A 24429-nucleotide genomic window follows, 5' to 3' on the forward strand; every position below is an offset into this window, starting at 1 on the left:
CACTATGTCACTATGCTGTAGTTATAAGTAAACAGGTTCATATTTTCAGGTGGAGAAGATGAGGTCAATCCAATAACACAATGTGAGTTGTTGATTAGTGTGGACATAGAAATAGAAGGTAGTTTTCCTGGACACCTAAAACTCTGCTCCATTCAATAGCCTATTGGTAGTTAGAAGTAAACACTCTTTTTTTAAAGAGATGGATTATTACTTATGTTGCTTGAGGCCAGGAGTTCGAGACCAACCTGGTTGCTGGTCTCAGCAATGTTGCTCAGGCTGATCTTGAATTCCTGGCCTCAAGCAATCCTCCCACCTGAGCCTCCCAAAGTGCTGGGATTACAGGCTTGAGCCACCACACCCTGCCTCATTTGTTACAATTAATGACCCAATGTTGATACATTATTATTAACTAAATAAAGCCCACATTTTGTTCATATTTCTTTACTTTTAATCTAATGTCCTTTTTCTGTTCCAGTATCCATCCAGGATATCACATTACATTTAGTTATCATGTCTCTTAGGCTTTTTTTTTTTTTTTGAGTTGGAATCTCACTGTCACCCAGGCTGGGGTACAGTGGCGCGATCTCAGCTCACTGCAACCTCTGCCTTCTGGGTTCAAGCGATTCTCCTGCCTCAGCCACCTGAGTATCTGGGATTACAGGCCCACGCCACTATGCCTGGCTAATTTTTGTATTTTTGGTAGAGATGGGGTTTCGCCATATTGGCCAGCTGGTCTCGAACTCCTGACCTCAAGTGATCCGCCCGCCTCGGCCTCCCAAAGTGCTGGGATTACCAGCATGAGCCACGACGCCCAGCCCTCTTAGACTCTTTTTTACTGTGACAGTTTCTCAGACTTTCCTTGTTTTTGATGACTTTTACAGTAATGAAAGTACTTAATGGGTATTTTGTAGACTGTCCTTGATTGGGATTTGTCTAATGTTTTTCTGATGGTTAGCCAGGGATTATGGGTTTTGGCAGGAAGACCACAGAGGTAAAGTACCATTTTCATCACATCATATCGGGGATTCATTATCATCTAGTTGAGGTACTGTGTGCCATTTTTTGCACCCTAAAGTTATTTCTTCCCCCCACTCCCCCTTTCCATCCTATACTCTTTGGAAGAAAGTTACTATGCATACCCACACTTAAAGAGTAAACCATTGTACTTCACCTCCATGAGGGAGGGAGTATGTTCATAAAGTATTTACATTTCCTGCAGGAGAGATTTGTCTATTCTCTCCTCATTATTTATTTAATCATTTACTTACATCAGTATTGACTCGTGGATAATTCTTACATATGTGTTTGTTTGTGTGCATGCAAATATATAATCGATGTGCTTTCTTTGCCCAATAATATGTTGTGGACAACTTTCAAAGTCAATAAATACAGATGACCTTCAGAACTTTTAGAGGTTTTAAAGTAAGTATCTAATCAGTCTTCTACCAATGTACATTATACTTCCAAATTTTCCTTATTTCCAACAATACTGGGGTATCATCTTCATACATCCATTTTTGTGCACTTATGTGCCTATTCCTTTGTTTACTATTTTACCCTCATTTCTAAGGCAGATTACACTTGAGCTATGTTCCCCATTCCACAACCAAGCACGGCTTGCTTTCCTTAGTTTATGCTATTTTCTCTACCTGGAATGCTCTTTTCCTGTCTTGACCCACTGAAGTCGTATGTATGAATCAGGGCTTCGGCCAAAGGCTGTTTGCTGTAGAGGCTCTTCTACAGTGTTTGGAGAGAATTTAAGGGACTATCTCATCTCTCTCTTTTGTACATGTATTATAACACATCATCTGAGCCTCCTAGTCTCTCCCAGGACTCTTTTTTCCTACCAGTTTATCAACTGATAAGAAGCAGAAACGAGATCAATCGCACTCATCTGTGTACTCTATCACAGTGGTGGGCACATCAAGTAACTAGCATATTTTGACTTTGATTGAAGTGAAGAATACGAATAACAGAAATTAAGAAGCATCCTCAATATTGCATGGCAGGTTACTCTTCCTTTCTTTTACATAGGATGGCACTCCATGCTTCAGGGAGACAGAGGAGTTGAATACAGGTTTTAGTTTTTGTTTAAAGTGAAAACGACTCTGATGTAGTTGAAAAGTAATGCTTTCTAGCTGTCTGTTAAAAATGTTTGTTGGTTGAAGACTTCGGAATTGCAGTCCAGTGAGGACTGAAAATAAGCATCTTTGGTGTGCCAAATATTCATAAGGAAATTGTATACGAATGCAAGAGAATGGAACTGAAGTAATAAAATAAGGGCTTTGATCCTTCAGATGACTTATTTAAGAAGCCAGGTGGCATAACGAATCTTACATATTATAATTAGTACTGAGAGGTGAATGCCAAAACATAAAACAAACACAATCGAGACAATGTTAGTGTGACTGTGACGCTGTGTCGGTGAGTTGAGGCTAAAGATCCAGTGCGGCTCTCCTGAAGGCCCACCGCGCCCGCACCTAGGAGACGCGCCCCTTCTGCTCATGCTTTGAGGCGGGGTGACCCACACATCTGTGCCCCTCTCTGAGCAGGAGGAGGCCCCGTCGCAGACGCGCGCGCAGACAGCGTCTGCAGCGGGCACCTGGGGCCGCGCGCCGCGGGGCGCCCCGCCTCCGCTCTCCGAGGCCCAATCATCTGGAGGCTGTGGGGGCACGTCCCGCTCCCGGCCACGCCCCCAGCCGGCGGGGCGGGAGGTGCTTTTAAGAACCGGCGGCTGGCAGTGGGCTCAGTCGGGGGTGCGGGGCTGTGACCTAGAGGCTTCGGTGTCGATCCCCGAGGTGTTCGCGCGCGCCAGCTGTCCTCGCGGCCGCCTGCGCGCTGGCCGCCTGCGCGCTGCCAGCCCGCCCGCCCGCCAGGGGCTCCGCCGCCCTCGCCTCGGCCTCGTTAGCCCGCCAGGAGCCCCGCAGCTCCTCCGGGAGCCCGCTGGTAACTCGCGTCCCTCGCGCTTCTCCGGCGCCTGAGGGGCCCGCCTCGGGCCATGGTGCTCTCCCAGGAGGAGCCGGACTCCGCGCGGGGCACGAGCGAGGCGCAGCCGCTCGGCCCCGCGCCCACGGGGGCCGCTCTGCCGCCCGGCCCGGGACCCTCGGACAGCCCCGAGGCGGCTGTCGAGAAGGTGGAGGTGGAGCTGGCGGGGCCGGCGACCGCGGAGCCCCATGAGCCCCCCGAACCCCCCGAGGGCGGCTGGGGCTGGCTGGTGATGCTGGCGGCCATGTGGTGCAACGGGTCGGTGTTCGGCATCCAGAACGCTTGCGGGGTGCTCTTCGTGTCCATGCTGAAAACCTTCGGCTCCAAAGACGATGACAAGATGGTCTTTAAGACAGGTGAGGCGCGGCGCCCGCCGAGGCCAGCCTGGGCGACCCGCGTGGGGCCCCCGAGCGCATCCCGCGTGTGGGCTGTGTCTGCCTCCGAGTGTGCATGTCGGTGGGTCCCTGTGCCAGAGGGTGCGAGCAGGGGGGTCTTTCGAGTTGCAGACAGAGCCTGCCGCTTCTGGGGCCTCGGGGTGCCCGTCTTTATATGGAATCCAGCTGCAGAGCTGTGTGTTTGCAAGCAGGTCGCAGAACTTACTTGCCGAGATCGTCCTCCTTTCCCCTCAGCAGAGCAGACGCTAACAGTCCACAGGAGCCCTTCCTTTTATTGTTTGAAAACAAACAGAACCCCAGAACCTTCAACCCCAGTCATCGCCCTGTCATTTTTGTGGTCTCTTTCGTGACTATACCAGTTAAGTAGTTCTTCACCTGCCTCCCTGGGCCGCAGAGGGGTGTGCGTATGTTGGCGGGGCGGGGGGTGGAGTTTGGAGGAATGAAAGAGATTTGTACGAAGGTCACTGGAGTTCCAAAGGGGGCCCTGCAAGAGTCACGGTTCCGTGCGTTCCCGTCCCCCCGCCTTTTTTTGCCCTCTGGGTTAAATGTAGAAAACACGGGAGGCAGCCGGATTAGGGACTAGGATGAGGAAGGTGAAGGGTTGCTTCTTCCCTCTTCCTGTTGTGTTTTTTGACATTTTTTTTTTAGCCATATAGTAAATTAGATACAAAAGGTGCAGATTCAGCGTTTTCTCCCTGTGGAGCATTATTATGACTTTTTGGCTGGTTAGGCAAAAAACAAATCTAAGACCTTCTGCATGACACTTTAACATAAATTCTTTCACTTTATCCTGCAAGGTGAGCGCGGTCAACCCCATTTGGGTGAGAAAACTGTAGCTCAGTGAAAGTGTCTTGGTGGGTAGTAGAATGGCAATAAAACACATATCAACTGACTTCAAGGGCTAAGTGATTTCCATTACTAAATCAACCTCCCTCCCCATCATTTGGGGTAACTTTATATGATTAATAGTCTTTTTTTTTAACCTTGATTTTCTATTATTTTTAGAGTGAATATTTCTTAGGTCTTTAGTATGCATATGAGGAATGGGCAAGACTGTAATAAATTCTGAGACAAAGGTAATGCTGGGTTATGCTGAGAGTTTTAAAACCTGATATAAATACTATTAAACTATTTGTATCATTCTGCAACTTACTTTTCTTCCATTCCGCATCATGTTTGTGATTTATCCACATAATACCTCAGTGTGAACTGATAACTCAAATTCTTTCCATTTTAACTTACGTGGTTTGCATTGTTTGACTATATTATACTCTATGCATTCTCCCTTTGATGGGCATTTAGATTGCTTCCAAACTCATTCTAAACAATGCTGCAGTGAATATTCTTGTACACTCTCGTTATGCATGTGAATACGGTACCATATTTAACCTGGAATTTCTGTTCTTTAAATAGCTATTGAAACTGCTGTGGTATGCGGGTCAATGGGCTAGGTACAAAAAGTGTTAAAAATGTAGTAACATATCCTTACCATTTAAGGGAAGTAATCATTGTAAAGTTTAGCAGGGGAGATATGCATATATAATAGCAAACAAAAATAGTTTGTTGTCTTTTCTATATGAGTATTGGGTGTCAGAGAGAAAAGCCCCAAAAGAAGGCAGAATTGACAGAGTTAACATTTAAAGACTAGTTCCAACATTTACCATATTCCTGCCTCGGATTACAGATTTTTTAATGCAGTCAAGATAACAGCAGTCTTTTGTTTATCATTGTTTTTGCAAATTCAGTTAAGTAGATCCTTTGGTGTCTGTGGGTGGGTTTTTTTTTTTTTTTTTTTTGAGAGAGAGAGAGAGAGCAATTGCCAGAGAGACCATAGCTTTGCCAGGGATGAGAATTTTGCAGTGTCAAAGTCTCTACCTACTACTTGTCCCCAAAGTTCTAATTGGCTACAATATCCCAATACTGGGTAGCCGAGAGTGAGGGAAGGAACCTGGTTTTTCTTTTGCACTCTGTGGAACTTTGTGTTTTCCATTTTGATGAATATCTTTTTTCTTTTTACTCAGTTCAGTCTTTGACAACTTTTTCAGTCATGTTTGTGTATGTGTGGGTATATATCATATAAACAGTTGTACAGGTATGCTAGTTAAATGTGTGAAGATCTTTGTGTTTCTCTGCCTGACTGCTGTATATCTATTTATGGTTGTGCCATTGCACAAGGGTGCCCAACTCAGGGGTAAGTGGGGACTGAAAACCAGCCTGGGCTCTGGGTGCCCTTTGTCTGATTCCTACAGAAGGGCCCTATGCACTTGTAATGGCCCTGTATAACACAGCATCTAGATTGAACAATGGCCATTACTTGGGTGCTAGGTAATACATATATGACTGATAGATGTTAAGGGCTGAGGAAGAAAACAGATTTAAACTTAGTGCTGAAAAAATGGTTACAAGATAGTCTTTAAGACAGTTATTGTTGAGATCTCTCTCTCTTCCCCTGTCTCCTACCCCTTTCTCTTTCCTTCAGTGCACACACACACACACAAAGGTGTTTCATGAAGTCCCTCATCTACCACAGTCACTGTTATTTGAGAATATCTGCTTTGAAGTTTGATTGGTCACACTTTTTCACTTTGATATTCGAATGCTGAGTCATCTGTGATCAAGCATATGCAAGCTTCAAATACATGCCAAAAATATCTGGAATTTGTTTAAGCCTTTTATTTTTCAAATTTTTGGTCTATTTTCTATTACCGTACTCATGATGGATAATCCTGGTGTTAGAGTACAGCTAGTTCTGTCTCCTTGTTTCCATTACTTCTTTATAGCAAGTGACTAGCCTAAGGATCTACAGGGAGGTGGTGGTGGAATGGAATCTAGGTGTCCAAATGATGGTGCGCATTTCTTGAGTACTTTCCTGTGGCTAAGCACTTTAGATGCGTTCCTATTTAAACCTTACCACGATTCTCTGATAGACTTTGTTAATATCTTTCTTTTCAGATATGGGAACTCAGGCTTACAGAGTTTAAGTAAGAAGTGGAGCCAGAATTCAACCCCAGGCTTATCTGACTCTAAGAGCTGGGATTTTTATTTTAATTATTTATTTATTTAAAATATGGAATGCTTCATGAATTTGCATGTCATCCTTGTTCAGGGGTCACGCTAATCTTCTCTGTGTCATTCCAATTTTAGTAGATTGTTGTTCAAAGTGCTACTGAAGCAAGCACCAGGAGCTGGGTTTTAATCATTCATCATATTGCATTGACTAGATAACATTCTGCAAATACGATGTTTTTTATGTTGTTGATTAATTTAAGTGTTAGTGATTGGTTGAGTGCTCTACCATGCATTCTGGGATTAGAAAGAAGGGTCCCTGTTTCTTGGTCCTACTTTGTGGTGAATAAACAATTGCAAATTATTAATGTCTCAAACTATATTTCTGAAGTGTAGAGAGACTTCCATAGAAGAACAAGATACTTCCATATGCCGTTCAAGCAAAAGTCTGGGGTTTCCTTTGAAGAACTTTTAGATTGATCCACAGCAGGACAATGTTTCTAGGCAGAACTGAGGAGGAGCCTTTCTTAGGCTCACTTCTCTTCAGGGCTCTGTTAACTCTTCCCACGCAATGGATAATCTACCCAAAATTTCTCAGGAAAGGGCCTGAAGAAGTTCATTCACACTAAGGTGTAAGTGAGTTTACACATCTTACTGTTAATTCTCTTTATACAAATGTTTACCAAGTTATCTAACACGCTTTGTTTTGGGCTCTGTCCTGGGGACTGGAGATAATGACTGAGAGAGAAAATGTCAGCTGTTTCAAAGTAGCTTAGGATCTGTTGTGGGATACAAATTAATAACAGACCAGAAGTAATAGAATATTTCCCTGAAGGATTTTCAATATAACAGGACTCAGTTTTACTATAAAAGGCTGAAATTCTAAGGTCATTTCAACAGGTGGTGGGGTTGGGGGTGGGGAAGGCATTTGACGCCTCTTTCTCTATGGTTATAAATCTCACTTGGTGAAATTAAGACTTTGGAAAGGGGAAGTAAGCCAACTCCAAGTTGGGCAGTAGAACCAATGAAAAATGCTGACGGCATCACAGTCCCATTATGGTGCCCAGCTGCCAATGACATGGCACTCAGAGGAGTGTCTCACACATACTGCTCTGTCTGAGGGAGCAAGCTGAGCTTGAGTTGTCTCTTTTTTTTTTTTGTTTTTTGTTTTTTTTTTTGAGACAGATTCTCGCTCTGTCGCCCAGGCTGGAGTGCAGTGGCACCATCTCGGCTCACTGCAACCACTGCCTCCCGGATGCAAGCAATTCTGCCTCAGCCTTCCGAGTAGCTGGACTACCTGCGTGTGCCACCACACCTGGCTAATTTTTGTATTTTTAGTAGAGACAGGGTTTCACCATATTGGCCAGGCTGGTCTCAAACTCCTGACCTCGTGATCCACCTGCCTCAGCTTCCCAAAGTGCTGGGATTACAGGCATAAGCAAACGCGCCTGGCCAAGTTGTCTCTTTTTAGTTGAATTTTTACCTGTTCACATGTGTATTCTTCTTGCCTAGGTAGAGAGGAATCAGACACTCTGGGGAAGAATACAAAGAAATACAATTAAGTGGAACATTGTTTTTCTTTAGAAAGTGCAATTTTGGGCTGGGCGCAGTGGCTCATGCCTGTAATCCCAGCACTTTGGGAGGCCGAGGCAGGTGGATCACCTGAGGTCAGGAGTTCGAGACCAGCCTGGCCAAGATGGTGAAACCCCGTTTCTACTAAAAATACAAAAAATTAGCTGGGCATGGTGGCGGATGCGTGTAATCCCAGCTATTCGGGAGGCTGAGGCAGGAGAATTGCTTGAACCTGGGAGGCAGAGGTTGTAGTGAGCCAAGATGGCGCCACTGTACTCCAGCATGGGCAACAAGAGTGAAACTCCGTCTCAAAAAAAAAAAAAAAGAAAAGAAAAAAAGAAAAAAGAAAGAGCAACTTTGTTTTAACTCTGCTAGATACTGGAAAACCCATGGAACTAATGAAGAGCCTAGGGCTTTTTATTTGTTTTGAGATTGTGCCATTTCACTCCAGCCTGGGCAACAAGAGAGAAACTTTGTCTCACAAAAAAAAAAAAGTGTAAATCAAAACATTAAAAATTAAGTAGTTTGGAAGTAGATTATCAAAAAGGTCCTGAAAGGGAGGTTCTTTGGCTATAATCTTTAACGCAACTCTACACTCCCTGTATGGAGACAGATTTCTTTTTAGATGGTTACAATCACAAAGTAGGATTTTCAGTAGCATTTAGGGATGAATGAATCTTGCAGCACCTCTCCATGTATCTTGCTAGCCCCTCTGAAACTTCAGGTCAGTTAGTGCTTCCTCAGAAATTGTTCCCCCCACACCAAGTTTTCACATTTACAGTTATACTGATATCCACATTGTACAGTTGTATGTGACACCTAGATTATAGGAAATTTTGGCTATAGTTCAGAAATTAACTGCTATGTTTTGCCTTTACGCTAAAGAGATTTTGTTTTGTTTAGTAGGAAAAGCGGCCTGCATAACTAGCCATTTCTGTATCTTAGAAAAATTTTTAGTAACAGTCCTTTGTTGAGCTAGTTACAGTGAACAAATAATCTGGTTCATGGTCCTATACATCTTTCACTATAAGAAAAATACCTGATTGTTATTTACACTGGAAGAGAGGTAGAAAAGCTAAGAGAACTCACTTATGGCAATAAACCAATCTAAACTACCTGCTAAAATAAGTGAGAAGATTATAAAAATGGTTCTAGGATTTTGGAATAATAGTGAGTATGGTATGGGCGTTTCATACTTCATTTCCAGAATGTTTCTGGATTCAGTGCGAGACCGAATAGCATATATAGTGAATTCTAATTAAATACAACAATGTGAGATTCCTGTGGTGTTTTTTCATGGAATTAAAAATTAATAATTTCAATAAAATTAACTGCTGAAAGAACCCAATTAGCCAAAATGAAAAGCATAACACATTTTTTCAGGAGCGATTTTGAGGTGTGTTTTAGAATAAATTGTACTCTGCTTTTGATGTGATTTGCTACATCTTTTTGTTGCAGTTCCTTGAGGCTCAGTCCCTGGCCATATACTTGCTTCACTTTTCCTGCCTTCTTCCATCCACTGTCTTGGGGCTGTTATTTCCAAATCTCATCTCTGTTCAAGACTCTTATTTACTATTTCTGGACAGTTCCATTTGGGTACACAGGTACATCATACTAAACTAACATGAACTCATTTTTCAGCTACAGCATACAACCTTCCCTTACTACCAAAAATGACAGTCCATTTGTCGGCATTCTTCTGAATCCATATTCCTCCTTCTTAATTCTCAGTGCATGATACCTCTGGTTGTTTAAGTCAGAAACCTGGAATGTATCTTAGCTTCTTATTTCTCTTCCTTCCTTACCTGTTTTGTTAAATCAGAGTTCTTTTGTGTTTACCTTCTTAATGCCTCATAAATCAGTCCCACTTTTCTTTCACTATTGTGTCTTAATTCATGCCTTCATTTACTTTTTATTTTATTTTTTGGGATAGGGCCTCACTGTGTTCCCCAGGCTGGAGTGCAGTGGCATGATCATAGCTCACTGCAGCCTCAAACTTCTAAGCTCAAGCAATCCTCCTATCTCAGCTTCTTGAGTAGCTGCAACACCAGGCACATGCCACCATGGCCGGCTAATTAAAAAAAATTTTTGTGTGGAGATGGCATCTTGCTATTTTGCTCAGCCTTGTCTTGAACTCCTGGCCTCAAGCGACCCTCCTGCCTCAACTTCCCAAAGTGTTGGGACTACAGGCGGGACCTACTGTGCCTGGCCACCTTCATTACTATTGGCAACAATTAGTCATAACCCCTTAACAGGATTGCTTGTCCTCAGTTGTACATCTGAGTGATTTTTCTAAAAGATTGGACCATATGATTTTTCTGTTTAAATGCCCAGTGACACTCATTACTTTTAGGAAAATGTCAAACTCCCTACTCCAAAGGCCTGCAAGCTCTGGCCCTTGCCTGGCCCTCTAGCCTTGCCCCTGCTTCTCTCCCTTACTGGTCTTTGTGTTCTAGCCAACCTGTAGGTGTTACACTGGCCCAAATTTGTCTTGCTGCTTTTTGCCTCTGTACCTTTGTGTGTGCCACTCCTGTCTTCAGTGCGATGGTTGGTCCTTGTGAGATTCTGATGAAATGGTTGGCCATTTTATTCTTATGTCACAATCCTGGGACACAAACAGTGATTTTATGCAATTGTTATGTATTTGATGCACTTGGAATATTGGGGGTAGCTACATTTTGGAGTTTTGAGAACGAATTCAAATAAGTTACAAATTATGTTTAAAGTGGTAGACAGAGAACCTGATTTCAACCTATTCTAATAAAACATTCCGTGAAAACCATTTTAAAGATGATCCGTATTTGTTAAAGTGGTAATTTTTATATTCTCTGATATGGTTTGGCTGTGTTCCCACCCAAATCTCATCTTGAATTGTAGCTCCCATAATCCACACTTGTCATGGGAGGGAGGTAATTGAATCATGGGGGCAGGTTTTCCTGTGCTGTTCTTGTGATAGTTAATAAGTCTCATGAGATCTGATGGTTTATAAAGGGCAGTTCCCCTGCACACTTTCTGTTGCCTGTTGCCATGTAAGACATGCCTTTGCTCCTCTTTCACCTTCCACCATGATTGTGAGGCCTCCCTAGCCATGTGGAACTGTGAGTCCATTAAACCTCTTTTTCTTTATAAATTACCCAGCCGCAGATATTTCTTCATAACAGTATGAAAATGGAGTAATACATTCCATTACCATAAAGAAAAGGCTTTCATGTACATTATTTTTTAGAGTAGCCTTGTGGTATGTCATTACCTCCGTGGATAGATAAGAAAGTTGCAACTTGCACAGTATTAGGATTGATATCAGTATTTACTTTTATTAAGTTGAACTTAAGAGCAGCTTTTTGGCTGGAAAAAAGTTGTACTTATGTCAAAGTTGTCCTGAAAGTAGAATCCTACTCCTGTCCCCAGCCTGAAACTATTTACTACATATTTACTTGCATGTTCTTTAGAATATTCTCTCAATAGTGTCTCCTACTCAAGTCATCAGAAATGCTGTGATGTCATTTTTGGAAAAGAATTCCAGAGTTATCACCGCCTAGCTAGAAATCTGGTCTTATATTCAAATTAAACAAGCAAACCTTAACAAAAACAAGCTAAACCCTAAACATAACGTGAACAGTCAGCTCACCACAGTTCTGAGCACCTGCCTTGGCCTGGTGCCACCCACACAGGGACTGTGGATGTTTTTATTGGCAGAGATTCAGAACAGGAAACTCCAGCACACCTGGGAACTGCGCAGACCCACCACATAAGACAGATAGCCTATCAGTGGCTGGAGGAATGGAGGAAAGCAGTGCTTTCAAACGTACATGCCAAATGTGTATGATCATACCTCTTTGTAAAAGTGCCTTCTTTAACAGCAAAAGTAATTCCTCACCTTGCATATAGGAACTAAAAAAAAGTCGATGAAGAAATGGCTTGCCTTATTTTCAAGTAAGAAGTCTTTTTTCATTTCACTAATTTTTAATTATGGACGTAAGTATGAAATACAGATTAGAAATACTGAATATGGACAAAAGCAATGTTTCCTTTGTGGACCAAAGCAGTGTATCTTTTTTCTTTCGTTCTTTCTTTTCTTTTTTTTGTTAAGAGACAGGGTCTTGCTCTCTTGCTCAGACTGGAGTGCAGTCAGTGATGTGATGGCTCACCATAACCTCAACCTCTTGGGCTCAAGGGATCCTCCTGCCCCAACCTCCTGAACAGCTGGGATTACAGGCACATACCACCACACCTGGCTAATTTTTAAAAATTTTTTTGTGGGGGAGGGTCTCTCTATATTGCCCAAGCTGGTTTCAAATGCCTGAGCTCAAGTGATCCTCCAACCTCAGGCTCCCAGAGTGTTGGGATTACAGGTTTGAGCCACTGTGCCTGGCCCCAAAACAGTGTTTGTAACTCCCTTTGTCCCCTCTTGATAAACATAAAAGTCTCATGGTACTTCAGAATTTTGTTGCGCACATCCAAGTGTAGTTTGCCTTTCCTTGTGAGTGGCAGAAGACAATGTCATACTCTGTATTTATCCATCAGCCAAAATTTTGTCAAGCTTTACTTTTATTTTTTAAATTTTTATTTGTATTTTTTTTTGGAGACAGAGTCTTGCTCTGTCGCCCAGGCTGGAGTGCAGTGGCGTGATCTCGGCTCACTGCAACCTCCGATGCCTGGGTTCAAGCGATTTTCGTGTCCCAGCCTCCAGAGTAGCTGGGACTACAGGCACGCACCACCATGCCTGGCTAATTTTTTTGTATTTTTAGTAGAGGTGGGGTTTCGCCATGTTGGTGAGGCTGGTCTCGAACTCCTAATCCCAGGTGACCCACCCGCCTCAGCCTCCCAAAGTGCTGGGATTACAGGCATGAGCCACCATGCCCGGCCAAGCTTTACTTTTAGTTATGTTGTGGATATAATTAGAATTATTTTCTTGTTCTTTAAATACAGAATTATAATATTGAATGTGTGCTTTAAAAAAATTAGTAAATGTACCCCTCTAGAACTTCTGATCTATGCCTCTTAGTGAGTGAGGGGAGCTGTGCTGCTTTCCTCCTCCAGTGCCTCCACTTAAGAATCACTCACTAAGGAGTTTTAAATTCAATTAAAGGTATCCTTTAGATAGTTAAGTCTAAATGAAAGGTCAATGATTAAATTAGTGGATAAAAGTCCATTGCACCTACGGAAAGGTGCATTGGTCTGCAGTTCAGCTAGTACCTATTTTTTGCTAAAGATTAAATTGCAGCTGGGCGGGGTGGCTCATACCTGTAATCCCAGCACTTTGAAAACCTGATGGAGGCCGGGTGCCGTGGCTCATGCCTGTAAATCTTAGCACTTTGGGAGGCCGAGGTGGGCGGATCACTTGAGGTCCGGAGTTAGAGACCAGCCTGACCAACATGGAGAAACCCTGTCTCTACTAAAAATACTAAATTAGCCGGGCATGGTGGCGCATGCCTGTAATCTCAGCTACTGGGGAAGCTGAGGTAGGAGAATCGCTTGAACCCGCGAGGTGGAGGTTGCAATGAGCCAAGATCATGCCATTGTACTCCAGCCTGGGCAACAAGAGTGAAACTCAGTCTCAAAAAAAAAGAAAACCCTAGGTGGAAGGATCGCTTGAGTCCAGGAGTTCAAGAACAGCCTGGGCAACATAGTGAGACCCCATCTCTACTTTTAATTAAAATAAAATTAACATTAAAAAGTGTAGTAAAATTTTTAAAAAGAGTAAATTGTATCAGCAGTGTTCTGCCTGTGTTCAGAAAGCCAAAATTTATATTTGTGTTTCATTTAGATTGGATCCAAGACCAATTTTGAGATGTGTTTTAATATTACAAAAATAGAAAACTACCTGTTCATTAAATGGTGATATTTATTGACTTTTCTGTGTAGATAAGTATTAATGCCAAGTCAAGTAGGTTAGTCTGGAGACTGTTTTTATTAATAAAAACCTTTTCATCTTACTTAATTATCCTTTTTATTAGTTTTGACTTTATGTTGCAACTTCAAAGCAGCATCTCAAAGGGTTCACATTTGTCAGTGGTTGTTTAAACAACGACATTCCACAAAGTTAATTGATGTTTTAGTGTGAATGGGGCAGGAAGTTGTCATTGTTGTCCTGTAGTAATGTAGCACTCAAACTTTGACAGGAGGACCCCAGCCATGTAGTTATTGACTGTAAGTACACTTCCCTTAAGAGTAAGTTGTTTTTTAGGAATAAATGATAAATGTATGGAGTTTTAGTTGTAGGTGTTATGTTTTGTCTCCTTCTACTCAGAGAAAAATGTTACTGTGGAATAGGCTTAAACTGAAAAAAGGATCTGATTTTTAATAAGATCAGATTCTTTGGCCATATTTTGATATTGGTTCAAAACAAATGTTTAATATCAGATGCACAATTGTTAAGAGCTCTATAATGTAGTGGTAACACCTGAGCCTCAGCCAGTGACTACACATTAAGTTCTTGTTCATTTTTTGCAGGGGCAGGGGAGCTGGTGAGGCATAAAGAAGGGTCAGAGGAGATAATAGACTTATATTGTATTTTTATGCATAATTATATAGGAAACATTAAATCCAGAGTTGATAAATAATTTGTATGTATGTATTTATTTATTTTTGAGACTGGGTCCTGCTCTGCTACCCAGGCTGAAGCGTAGGGGTATGAACACAGCTCACTGCAGCCTTGACCTGGGCTCAAGCGATTTTCTTGCCTCAGCCTCCCGAGTAGCTGGGACCACAGGCATGTGCCACTACACCTGGCTAATTTTTAAAGTTTTTTTGTAGAGATGGGGTCTCGCCACGTTGCCCAGGTTGGTCTTGAACTCCTGGGCTCAAGCAATCCTCCTACCTTGGCCTCCCAGAGTGTTGGGATTATAGATGTGAGCCACCATGTTCAGCCGATAAATAATTTCTAATCTAAAAATCCTATTTTGTATGGAGAGGGGAGGGCAAATAGGCTATTTTTCCCACATTTTGTTGCTGGCCAGAATCTCAGAGGGTTTTTACCTGCATTAAAAATGATTAAGGCTGGGCAGAATGGCTCATGCCTGTAATCCCATCACTTTGGGAGGCTGAGGCAGATGAATTGCTTGAGCCCAGAAGTTCTAGAGCAGCCTGGGCAACATGGTGAAACCCCATCTCTACGAAAAATACAAAAATTAGCTGGACGTGGTGGCAGGCACCTGTAGTCCCAGCTACTCAAAAGGCTGAGGTGGGAGGATCACCTAGCCCTAGAGGTCAAGGGTGCAATGAGCCAAGATTGCTCCACTGCCCGCCAGCCTGGGCGGCAGAGCAAGACCCTGTCTCAAAAAAAAAAAAAAAAAAAGGTTATTTTTTTTCAGCATAGACAAAGCAGGGGAAGGAAAAGATGATGTTTCAAATGTTCATTTAAACTACTACATTTAAAGTAATACTTCCTAATGATTTAAACTTTAGATTAGTCTATTTACGGGTCACCTGGAAGATTCTTTATAAAACATGAGAGTTTATTACTTCTTTCAATACACGGGTCTCTGTAAATGATGCTCAATAGATCTGAAGCCTGAACTTTCTGAAGAAATGTTGTGAAATTATCTATAGATGTCTACTTGAATTTAAATAAAAATAAATTGTAATACATTTGGTTTTATTGGTTTTGAATCTGTAATTATTTGGGGATTTGGATTTGGTTTATCTACAGTTGTCTTTTTTTTTGAGATGGAGTCTCGCTTTGTCGCCAGGCTGGAGTGCAGTGGTGCGATCTCGGCTCACTGCAATCTCTGCCTCCCGTGTACAAGCGATTCTCCTGCTTCAGCTTCCTGAGTAGCTAGGATTACAGGCATGCACCTCCATGCCCAGCTAATTTTTGTATTTTTAGTAGAGATGGGGTTTCACCATGTTAGCCAGGATGATCTCGAAATCTTGACCTCGTGATCCGCCTCGGCCTACCAAAGTGCTGTGATTACAGGTGTGAGCCACCGTGCCCGGCCTACAGTTGTCTTTTTTTACTCACCCCCACAGATGAATCATTATAAGGAGGTTAGCTTTCCTTAAAGAATACACTCTCCTTAAGCGGTTTTATCAACAAAGCCAGGGAATGCCAAACTTTAACACTTTTACCTAAATTTATAACTGATGCATACATACATACATACATGTATATGTTGTTATATATGTATAGGTATCATCAGTATAGATAGTCTATCAGTATAGTAATCGTTTATCTGAAACTTGGAGTTCTCTCTCGCTCTTTCTCTCTCTCTCTCTCTCTCTCTCTCTATATATATATATATATTTTTTTTTTTTTTTCTTTTTTTGAGACAGGATCTCATTCTGTCACCCAGGCTGGAGTGCAGTGGTGGGATCATGGCTCACTGCAGCCTCGACCTCCTGGGCTCAAGTGATCCTCCCACCTCAACCTCCCAAGTAGTTAGGACTACAGGGGCATGCCACTACACGTAGCTAATTTTTGTATTTTTGTGTAGAGACAGGGTTTTGCCTTGTTGCCCAGGCTGGTCTTGAAATCCTTGGCTCAAGCAATCTGTCCACCTCAGCCTCTGAAAGTGCTGGCATTACAGGTCTGAGCCACTGCGCCCAGCCTAGATTTTTTTGAATTGTAAAAAAGTAACCTGCTCCCTACTTAAGGAAATAGAGTTAAAAAAAAGTAACCTGGTACAGACACCTGTATTTTCTGACACCCCTAGAAGAGTCCCAGGTACCCTATAATCAAGCACATTAACATTTCTGCAGCAAAATGTATGGATAAGTGAGTTAAATAGAGACCATGAGTAGCTTCATGTCAGTTCAGATCAAGTTTTGCTTCTAATTAAATGTTGATATTCTCTTACAAAAACTTTGGGTTTGGGTTTTCAGATTTGCAAATAAATAATTATAAATTATTATTTTTTTTGAGACAGAGTCTTGCTGTGTTGCTCAGGCTGGAGTGCCATGGCACGATCACGGCTCACTGTAACCTCAGCCTCAGGCTGAAGCCATCCTCCCACTTCAGCCTCCCAAGTAGCTGGGACTACAGGAGTGTGCCAACATGTCCAGCTCATTTTTGTATTCTTAGTAGAGACAGGGTTTCGCCGTGTTGACCAGGCTGGTCTCAAACTCCTGGTCTCAAGTGATCCGCCTGCCTTGGCCTTCCAAAGTGTTGAGATTATAGGCGTTAGCCACTGGGCCTGGCAGAATTATACATTTATATGTCAATATTTGCTTTTGTTTTCTGTTTTTCAGTAAACGTTTTTTAAGGTACATTTTTCTGTATCTCATAAGGCACCTGCTTAATTGTTTCAGTAAATGTGATGTTCTACCATATTGGTCTACCCTAGGTTACTCAACCAGGCCTCCTTTGTTTAGTGAGTAGCAGGCAGTGTTGTACAACATATGTAGCATATCTGTATATGTCGTCGAACAAATTGTTTTTTTCCCCTCTCTTGGATTGCTTCCTTGGGCGTACGTCCAAAAGTGAGATTACTGGTTCAAAGGGTATGAACAACTTTATAACACCTGTTACACATTGCCAGATTATTCTTTAGAAAACTTGAATCAGTTTATTGTGCCACCAGTGATGTGCTGGCTTCCTGAAAACCCTACCAATGTTTGGTTTTATTTTTATTAGTAGTTGCTAATTTGATAAGTACTAATGATATTTTTTTAAAAGTAGTTTAAAATCATATTTCAGTGCTTATAAGTCTGTGTTCCCAGTTTTTGAGCCCTTTAGAAGCTGCAAATGACCTGGCAATTATATATCATATTTGAAAATACAAGAGGACATATGCCAGTGAATATATTAGAGTAAAACTTCATTCCCATAGGTAATGAAGGAACGCTTGAGATTATCTTAGGCCTTAGATTCTCACCTGACACATCTTGGCAGGTAGACCATGTCCTTGTTTCCTCTGCTGTCTTAGCCCGGGTGTTGATCAAGGTCTGTCTTAGGGCGGGGGATAGGAATGGAAATAAACCATGTAGAGACTTGGGCATGAGGACTTTGTGATTCTTCCAGGTGACATCTCATCCTTCAGAGGATCAAGTCTGCAAGAGTAGCCATATCTTAATCTCTTTCAGTGCTATCACCTTGCATCAACCTCTGGACTTGAGCTAATTCCGTTGAAAATATTTTATTAATTAATTTTGGGGTATGTTAAAAATTTTGTTTGCATGTATTTATTTAGTTATTTTTATGAGACAGGGTCTCGCTCTGTTACCCATGCTGGAGTACATACGGTTGCACGCTCATGGCTCACTGCAGCCTTGACTTCCCAGGCTCAAGTGATCCTCCCACCTCAGCCTCCTGAGTAGCTGGGACTACAAGTGCATGTCACCACATTCGGCTAATTTTCATATTTTTTGTAGAGACGGGGTTTCGCCACATTGCCCAGGCTGGTCTCAAACTCCTGGACTCAAGGGATCTGCCTGCCTCAGCCTCCCGAAGTGCTGAGATTATAGGTGTGAACCACCGGGCCCGGCTCCCCATTTAATTTTGTTGTTGTTGTTTTTTAGATGGAGTTTCACTCTTGTCGCCCAAGCTGGAATGCAATGGCACGATCTCGGCTCACTGCCACTTCCACCTCCTGGGTTCAAGCGATTCTCCTGTCTCAGCCTCCCGAGTAGCTGGGATTACAGACACACGCCACTATACCTGGCTAATTTTTGTATTTTTAGTAGTAATCAGGTTTCACCATGTTGGTCAGGTGGGTCTCAAACTATTGACCTCAGGTGATCCACCTGCCTCGGCCTCCCAAAGTGCTGGGATTATAGATGTGAGCCACCATGTCCAGCCACCCATTTAATTTTTTGAGCACAAAATATGTACTGAGAGCCACGCAAGAAACAAATTCGACTTATTCCATGCTCTTGAGAGGTCATGAGGGGAAACAGAATGATACATAAGTAACTCTGAGAGAATATGCTGCACATGCTAAATGCTGTGCAAGTAAGATATAGGATTTTAGAGGAAGGGAGAATGACTTCTGATTGAGCTGACTAGAGAAGGCTTCAGTTTTTGAGTTAGGTGTTACGAGATTGGGAGACTTTTCTCAGCATATCTAACAGAAGAGGGTATCCGAGGTGAGAGTGTAAGGCCTGGGCAAGGGTTGGGAGGCAGTTCTAATACTGAATGTTCTGACCGTGGTTTACTATGTATTTCAGGTTATTTTGTTGAATCTATCCAGTAATCCTTTCATGTAACAATTACGATGTGTGTGTTTTACGTGGGGCTACTAAGGCTAGTAAGTAGTGAGGCTGGATTTAAACTTAAGTCTCCAGCTTCGTGGCCCAGGTTCTTTATACTTGACTCCACACTGGGCTTATTAAGTGAATGACAAGGAGTTTGATTTGTCGAGGGCCCAGGATATGTAGTGAAAGGTCATAGACTATAAGGCTGGAAAAGAATGGTGGAGCTGGGGAATGGAAGATCTAAATGCCAAGGTAAGCTTGGACATTATTTAATAGAGGCAATGGGGAGATACTGAGGATTTCTGAAGAGGGTTTCTAAGTAGTGCTTTAAAAAGATCTCTGGGTTGCAGAGGCAAGAAATAGGAGGAACACCAATTACAAAGCCCCGACCGAAAGCTGAGTGAGATTTGAGGGGCAGCCATGGAAATGGGAATGAAGGGACAGATGTGAGACATTTCAAAGGATAGACTGCAGGAATTCTGGCAGAGAATGGGTTGTACAGTGATGAAGAACACAGAAACAGCATTGATGCCTACATCTGGAGCCTGTGTCTTAATAGTTTTTGATCAGGGAGACCTACAATACATTTTGTATTGTGCCCCACAAAATCATGTCGACAGCCCTAGACAATGTCATGGACAGGTATGGGGCATGAGGAGAAGGAGTTGCCAGGGAAAGGCTGGCTCACATTTTAGACATGTGGAGCGTTAAGGGTCAGCAAGACATCAAGGGCGATGTCAGGCAGGTAACTGGAAATGCAAACTGGGAGTCTCAGAGTGACGCTGAGTCCAGTGGTGGGGCTTTGGAAAGAACATGTATCTCTTAAGAGGAACATGACATAATGGAAACCCAGAAATCCTGTCTTGAGTGGACTCAGGGGCTGCTTCTAGGTAATTCACTTCATTTCTACTGAAATCATTATATTTAAAAGTATGGCCGCACTGAGATGGCCACTGTAGCTGCTGCCACCTCTTAGCTTTGGTCTTAAAAAAAAAAAAAAAAAAGTAATAGAACTTCCTTAAAATGTCTTTCTAGCCTTTGGATTTCTCTAATTCAGATTTGCGTCTTCCCAAGGGTCAAAATTCTATTTTTACTATCCCTGTCTTAGGTATTTCCAAAACTTCGTCTTAAGACTTAGTCATTTTTTTCCTTCAATTTGACATGACTGCTAAAGACTTTTGGCATGTTCCTCCTCCTTTCATTTGTGATGTAATTAAGTTGGTCTGTAAGTCTTATTTTTAAGATGTTCTAGACCAAGAGACTGTGAGAATAGCTTACAGTCATTTCAACTAATTTATGTATTTTAAATTTAAAGTATTGACAGTGGTGAAAACCTGTTCAACAAGCGGATGATGTTATCTTATATATTCACAGAGTTTAGTAACTGAGCCAACTACTTCATTCACAATTCAAAATGAAAACAGCTAATTCTTTTAAGTAAGTGTAGATTCTACTCTTTAAAAGAGTTATCTAGGAGAGCTACTATAATACTATTATAGAATAAGTGAAATTAAGTTATCTGACTAGGACTGGGGTGGAATATTGCACAGTTTATTGAGAAATATGGACTGTTTTTGCACATTCATAATGGACATTTGAGGTTTGTTAGGGGAGGAGGTGTCATCTTTATGGCACTTTCTGGCTGGGAAGGGAGTCAGTCCTAATTGAGATAATAACTAGCCACCTGGCCACACACAAGTGTGTTTTGCCTTAGTTACCTGTCACACACTGAGCAGTGAGACTCAAGAGAGTGTCAAAGTACTTTTCAATGCATAAAGCACTACAGATCTGTCCACACTGTTGTGAGTGAGCAGGTTGGCACAGTGCCTGTGTGCGGGCGTGTGTGTTGACTCACGTGCTGTCCTGTGATCTCTCAGGACTCAGGTCCTGAATTGCTCTGTTGTGACTGAAGCCCAGCTGAAGGTGCTGGAAGTGCAGTGACCCTGGAGGAAGAACCAGTAACAGCAGGGGGTGGATGAAAGGGAATTGATAGTTGTGCAAGAATAGATATCTGCCGTTTTTTGTAAGCCAAGACACCTTTACCCTTCCAGTAATTTTTTCATCTTTTAATATCATTTGGCTTCATTTACAGAATCTGTATTAAAGCAAAAGTCAGCATGTAAGGTGGTATTTTGACCACATTTGTCTGCTGTTGTGCCTTCTGGGTGAACTGAAGTACTGGCTTACTGACTAGTAAATATGTTTTCTGACAATTATAGGGAAGGGAAGAAAAGGAAAGTCCAATTAAAGCATTTTTCTCCTCAGAGTTTGAAAAACAGAATTCATGCAATCTTTTAAATTCCGTGCCGACACATCAGACAAGAAGAGACTTGATAGTAGTAAAGGTTGGGAATCAAAAAAACAATGTAAGTTTTTGATATTGACTTCAAAACATGGTGTTCTGTAATTTAGTGTTCATTTGTTACGTGTATGGTATTATAATTAATTTTGTATATGTGGTAGTTATTTTTTGTACTTTGATTAGGAAACAAATATTGAGCCACTTCAAGAGGCAGACTATTTTGGAAAAAAAAGTCTGGTAAAAGTAATGCTTAATCTAATTAATCTGTCTTCATCCTCTTAATTCATCAAGATGACTTTGGGTGTCTGGTGGCAACTGAGAATGGGTTATGGAAGAACGTCAAGGCAATGTAATCCCTATTATTTACGGTTACTTGAGAGGATAAATTAATCAGCGGTCACTAATCTTTGGATAATCACTCTATTGAGCTGGAACTATCCTTAGGATTTTGGAAAGCAAGTCAGTGAGTTAGAACTGTCAAAACTGATCAGCTTTTCTAAGCTTAATGATAAGTGAATAGAAACTAGTTGCCTTCAACCCTTTCCTCCCTGCATTGCAGCATGATCATTCTGTAACTCTGGAAATGGTTTATGGAACAACAGGGAAAATGCATTGATACACTGTCTTGTGGTAGATTTTCAGATAGGCTTTAGACAAAGTTCAGAGCCTTTCCTCTAGCTGGGGATTAACAAAGCTGCCTTCATAGTTAAAGGTTTGCACCCTGTGTATGCATTTTCAGTTACTAGAATTAGGTAAGTTAGTGTTATAAAATTGGTTTAAGTGTGGATTGTTTAGGAAGTGAGTCTTTTGGTGACAGCAATTCTGTTATGCATTAAATAGATACATATTTTGAACTAGTCAACATTGTTTCAGTACTGTATTTATTAGATGCTGGGGGTGGGTATGGGAATAAAGAAATGTATGAGGGGTCTTGGAAAAGTTCATGGAAAAAATGTACACTATGAAAAAAAAACTGTGCATGGATTTCAAAATATTTTTGAACCAAAATCAACTTGTACTAACTTGTTACAACATGTCTGAACAGTTCGAGACATTAAGAAATGATATCACACCAGTTTTTAAAAAGCCCCTATCAGGGCAACATGAATTCTGCTAAAATTGAAGCAAGAACAAACATCAAATTTATGGTGGTGCTTGGGTAGAAGGATGGTGAAATCATTGATGCTTTACAAAAAGTTTATGGGGACAATACTCTAAAGGAACCAGCAGTTTACAAATGGCTAACATCCTTTAAGAAGGGACGAGATGATGTTGAAGAGGAAGCCCACAGCAGTAGACCATCCATGTCAATTTTCAAGGAAAAAATTAATCTTGTTCATGCTGTAATTGAAGAGGGAACTTTACATGAAATTTTAAACAAGTGGGATTGAGATCCTGTGGCATATGTCCGAAGGATTGTAATAGGAGAGGAAACATGGCTTTACCAGTATGATGCTGACAACAAAGCACAACCAAAGCAATGGCTACCAAGAGGTGGACGTGATCTAGTTAAAGCAAAAGCAGACTAGTCAAGAGCAAAGGTCATGATAAGAGACTTTTGGGATGCTCAAGGTATTTTGCTTGTTGACTTTCTGGGGAGCCAAAGAATGATAATATTTGCTTATTGTGTGTGTTTTGAGAAAATTAGCCAAAGTTTTAGCAAAACAAACAAATACCCAGGGAAGCTTTACCAGAGAGTCCTTCTCCACCAGGACAATGTTCCCGCTCATCCTCTCATCAAAAAAGGGCAATTTTGCAAGAGTTTTGATGGGAAATTATTAGGCATTCACTTACAGTCTTTTTTTTTTTTTTTAGTTGGAGTCTTACTTTGTCTCCCAGGCTGGAGTGCAGTGGTGCAATCTTGGCTCACTGCAACCTCCACCTGCCAGGTTCAAGCAATTCTCCTGCCTCAGCCTCCCAAGTAGCTGGGATTACAGGCGTGATCCACCATGTCCAGCTATTTTTTGTATTTTTTAGTAGAGATGGGGTTTCACCATGTTGACCAGGCTGGTCTTGAATTCCTGACCTCAGGTGATTCACCTGTCTCGGCCTTCCAAAGTGCTGGGATTACAGGCATGAGCCACTGTGCCTGGCCAATCTCAGTCTTGATTTGGCTTTATCTGACTTCTTTTTCTTTCCTAATCTTAAAAAATATTTCAAGGGCACCTATTTTTCTTCAGTTAATAATGTAAAAAGGACTGCATTGACATGATTAAATTCCTGGGACCCTCAATTCTTTAGAGATGGACTAATGGCTGGTATCATTACTCACAAAAGTATCTTGAACTTGATGGAGCTTATGTTGAGAAATGAAGTGTATATTTTCATTATCTTTTAATTTCATTTTTTAGTGAATTTTTTGAGGTCCCCTTGTATACATTTTAATCCTAAGGGAATAAAGAAAGGAGGAAGTCCTAGCCCTGTGCTTTCTGCCTAGGTACAGTGTCTGAAAGACAGACCAGTATTCACCCTTTGAAATTTGAGGTTTCCATTCAGGAGGTTCTCAAAGAGAATAAATGAGATTGCTATGCAGGTAGAATCAAAGAGCACACGGCTTATTTATCATAATCAAAATGCCATTTTCATAACAAACTTCACCTGCTTATGTACATTGTAAATTGTTGCCTTGATAAGCTTCCCGGAGATAAAGTAATTCAGCTAAGTATTATTTCCAATCATAATTTTGTGTCATTATGAGCAACACAATACTATATATGGGATTGATTCACTGCAGAACTGGAATAAATATAAATTAGGTCTTTAGAAAAGAAACGTAGATTTAAAAATCTTATGTTAGAAGGCTCAATTAATTAAATGTAATTAATTTTTTAAAATCAGCTTTATTGAGGGATGACTTAGATATTATATAATTCACAAATTTTAAGTGTACAGTTTGATAGTTCTGACAATCAAACTGTATACAATCATGTAACCACCATCACAATCATAATATAGTGTGTCCATCACCCCAGGATGTACCCTCATGATCCTTTTTGCAGTTAGTCTTTTTCCCTTACATTCTGGCTCCTGAAAACT

General features: G+C 41.6%; 1 protein-coding gene and 1 non-coding gene across 4 annotated transcripts in view; one reads left to right on the forward strand and one right to left on the reverse strand.

Annotated features, from left to right (window-relative positions):
- Positions 1-2711: 2711 nt before the first annotated feature.
- Positions 2712-24429, forward strand: part of SLC16A10 (solute carrier family 16 member 10) — a 139780-nt gene continuing 118062 nt past the window's right edge. The window contains exons 1-2 of one of the 3 annotated variants that reach the window (XM_063812639.1): positions 2712-2871; positions 3170-3341. In XM_063812639.1, coding sequence (XP_063668709.1) covers positions 3218-3341 — 124 coding nt within the window. In that variant the 5' untranslated portion in view covers positions 2712-2871; positions 3170-3217. Of the gene's footprint in view, positions 3342-24429 lie in introns of all 3 variants that reach the window. The other 2 variants (XM_001156832.7, XM_016956166.4) reach the window with 2 other exon arrangements.
- LOC112209578 (U6 spliceosomal RNA) lies at positions 6442-6548 on the reverse strand. Its single transcript, XR_002944414.1, has one exon. It is a non-coding gene; the product is annotated as a U6 spliceosomal RNA (small nuclear RNA).

Source organism: Pan troglodytes, chromosome 5, assembly GCF_028858775.2.
Source record: "Pan troglodytes isolate AG18354 chromosome 5, NHGRI_mPanTro3-v2.0_pri, whole genome shotgun sequence".
NCBI classification, from domain to species: domain Eukaryota; kingdom Metazoa; phylum Chordata; class Mammalia; order Primates; family Hominidae; genus Pan; species Pan troglodytes.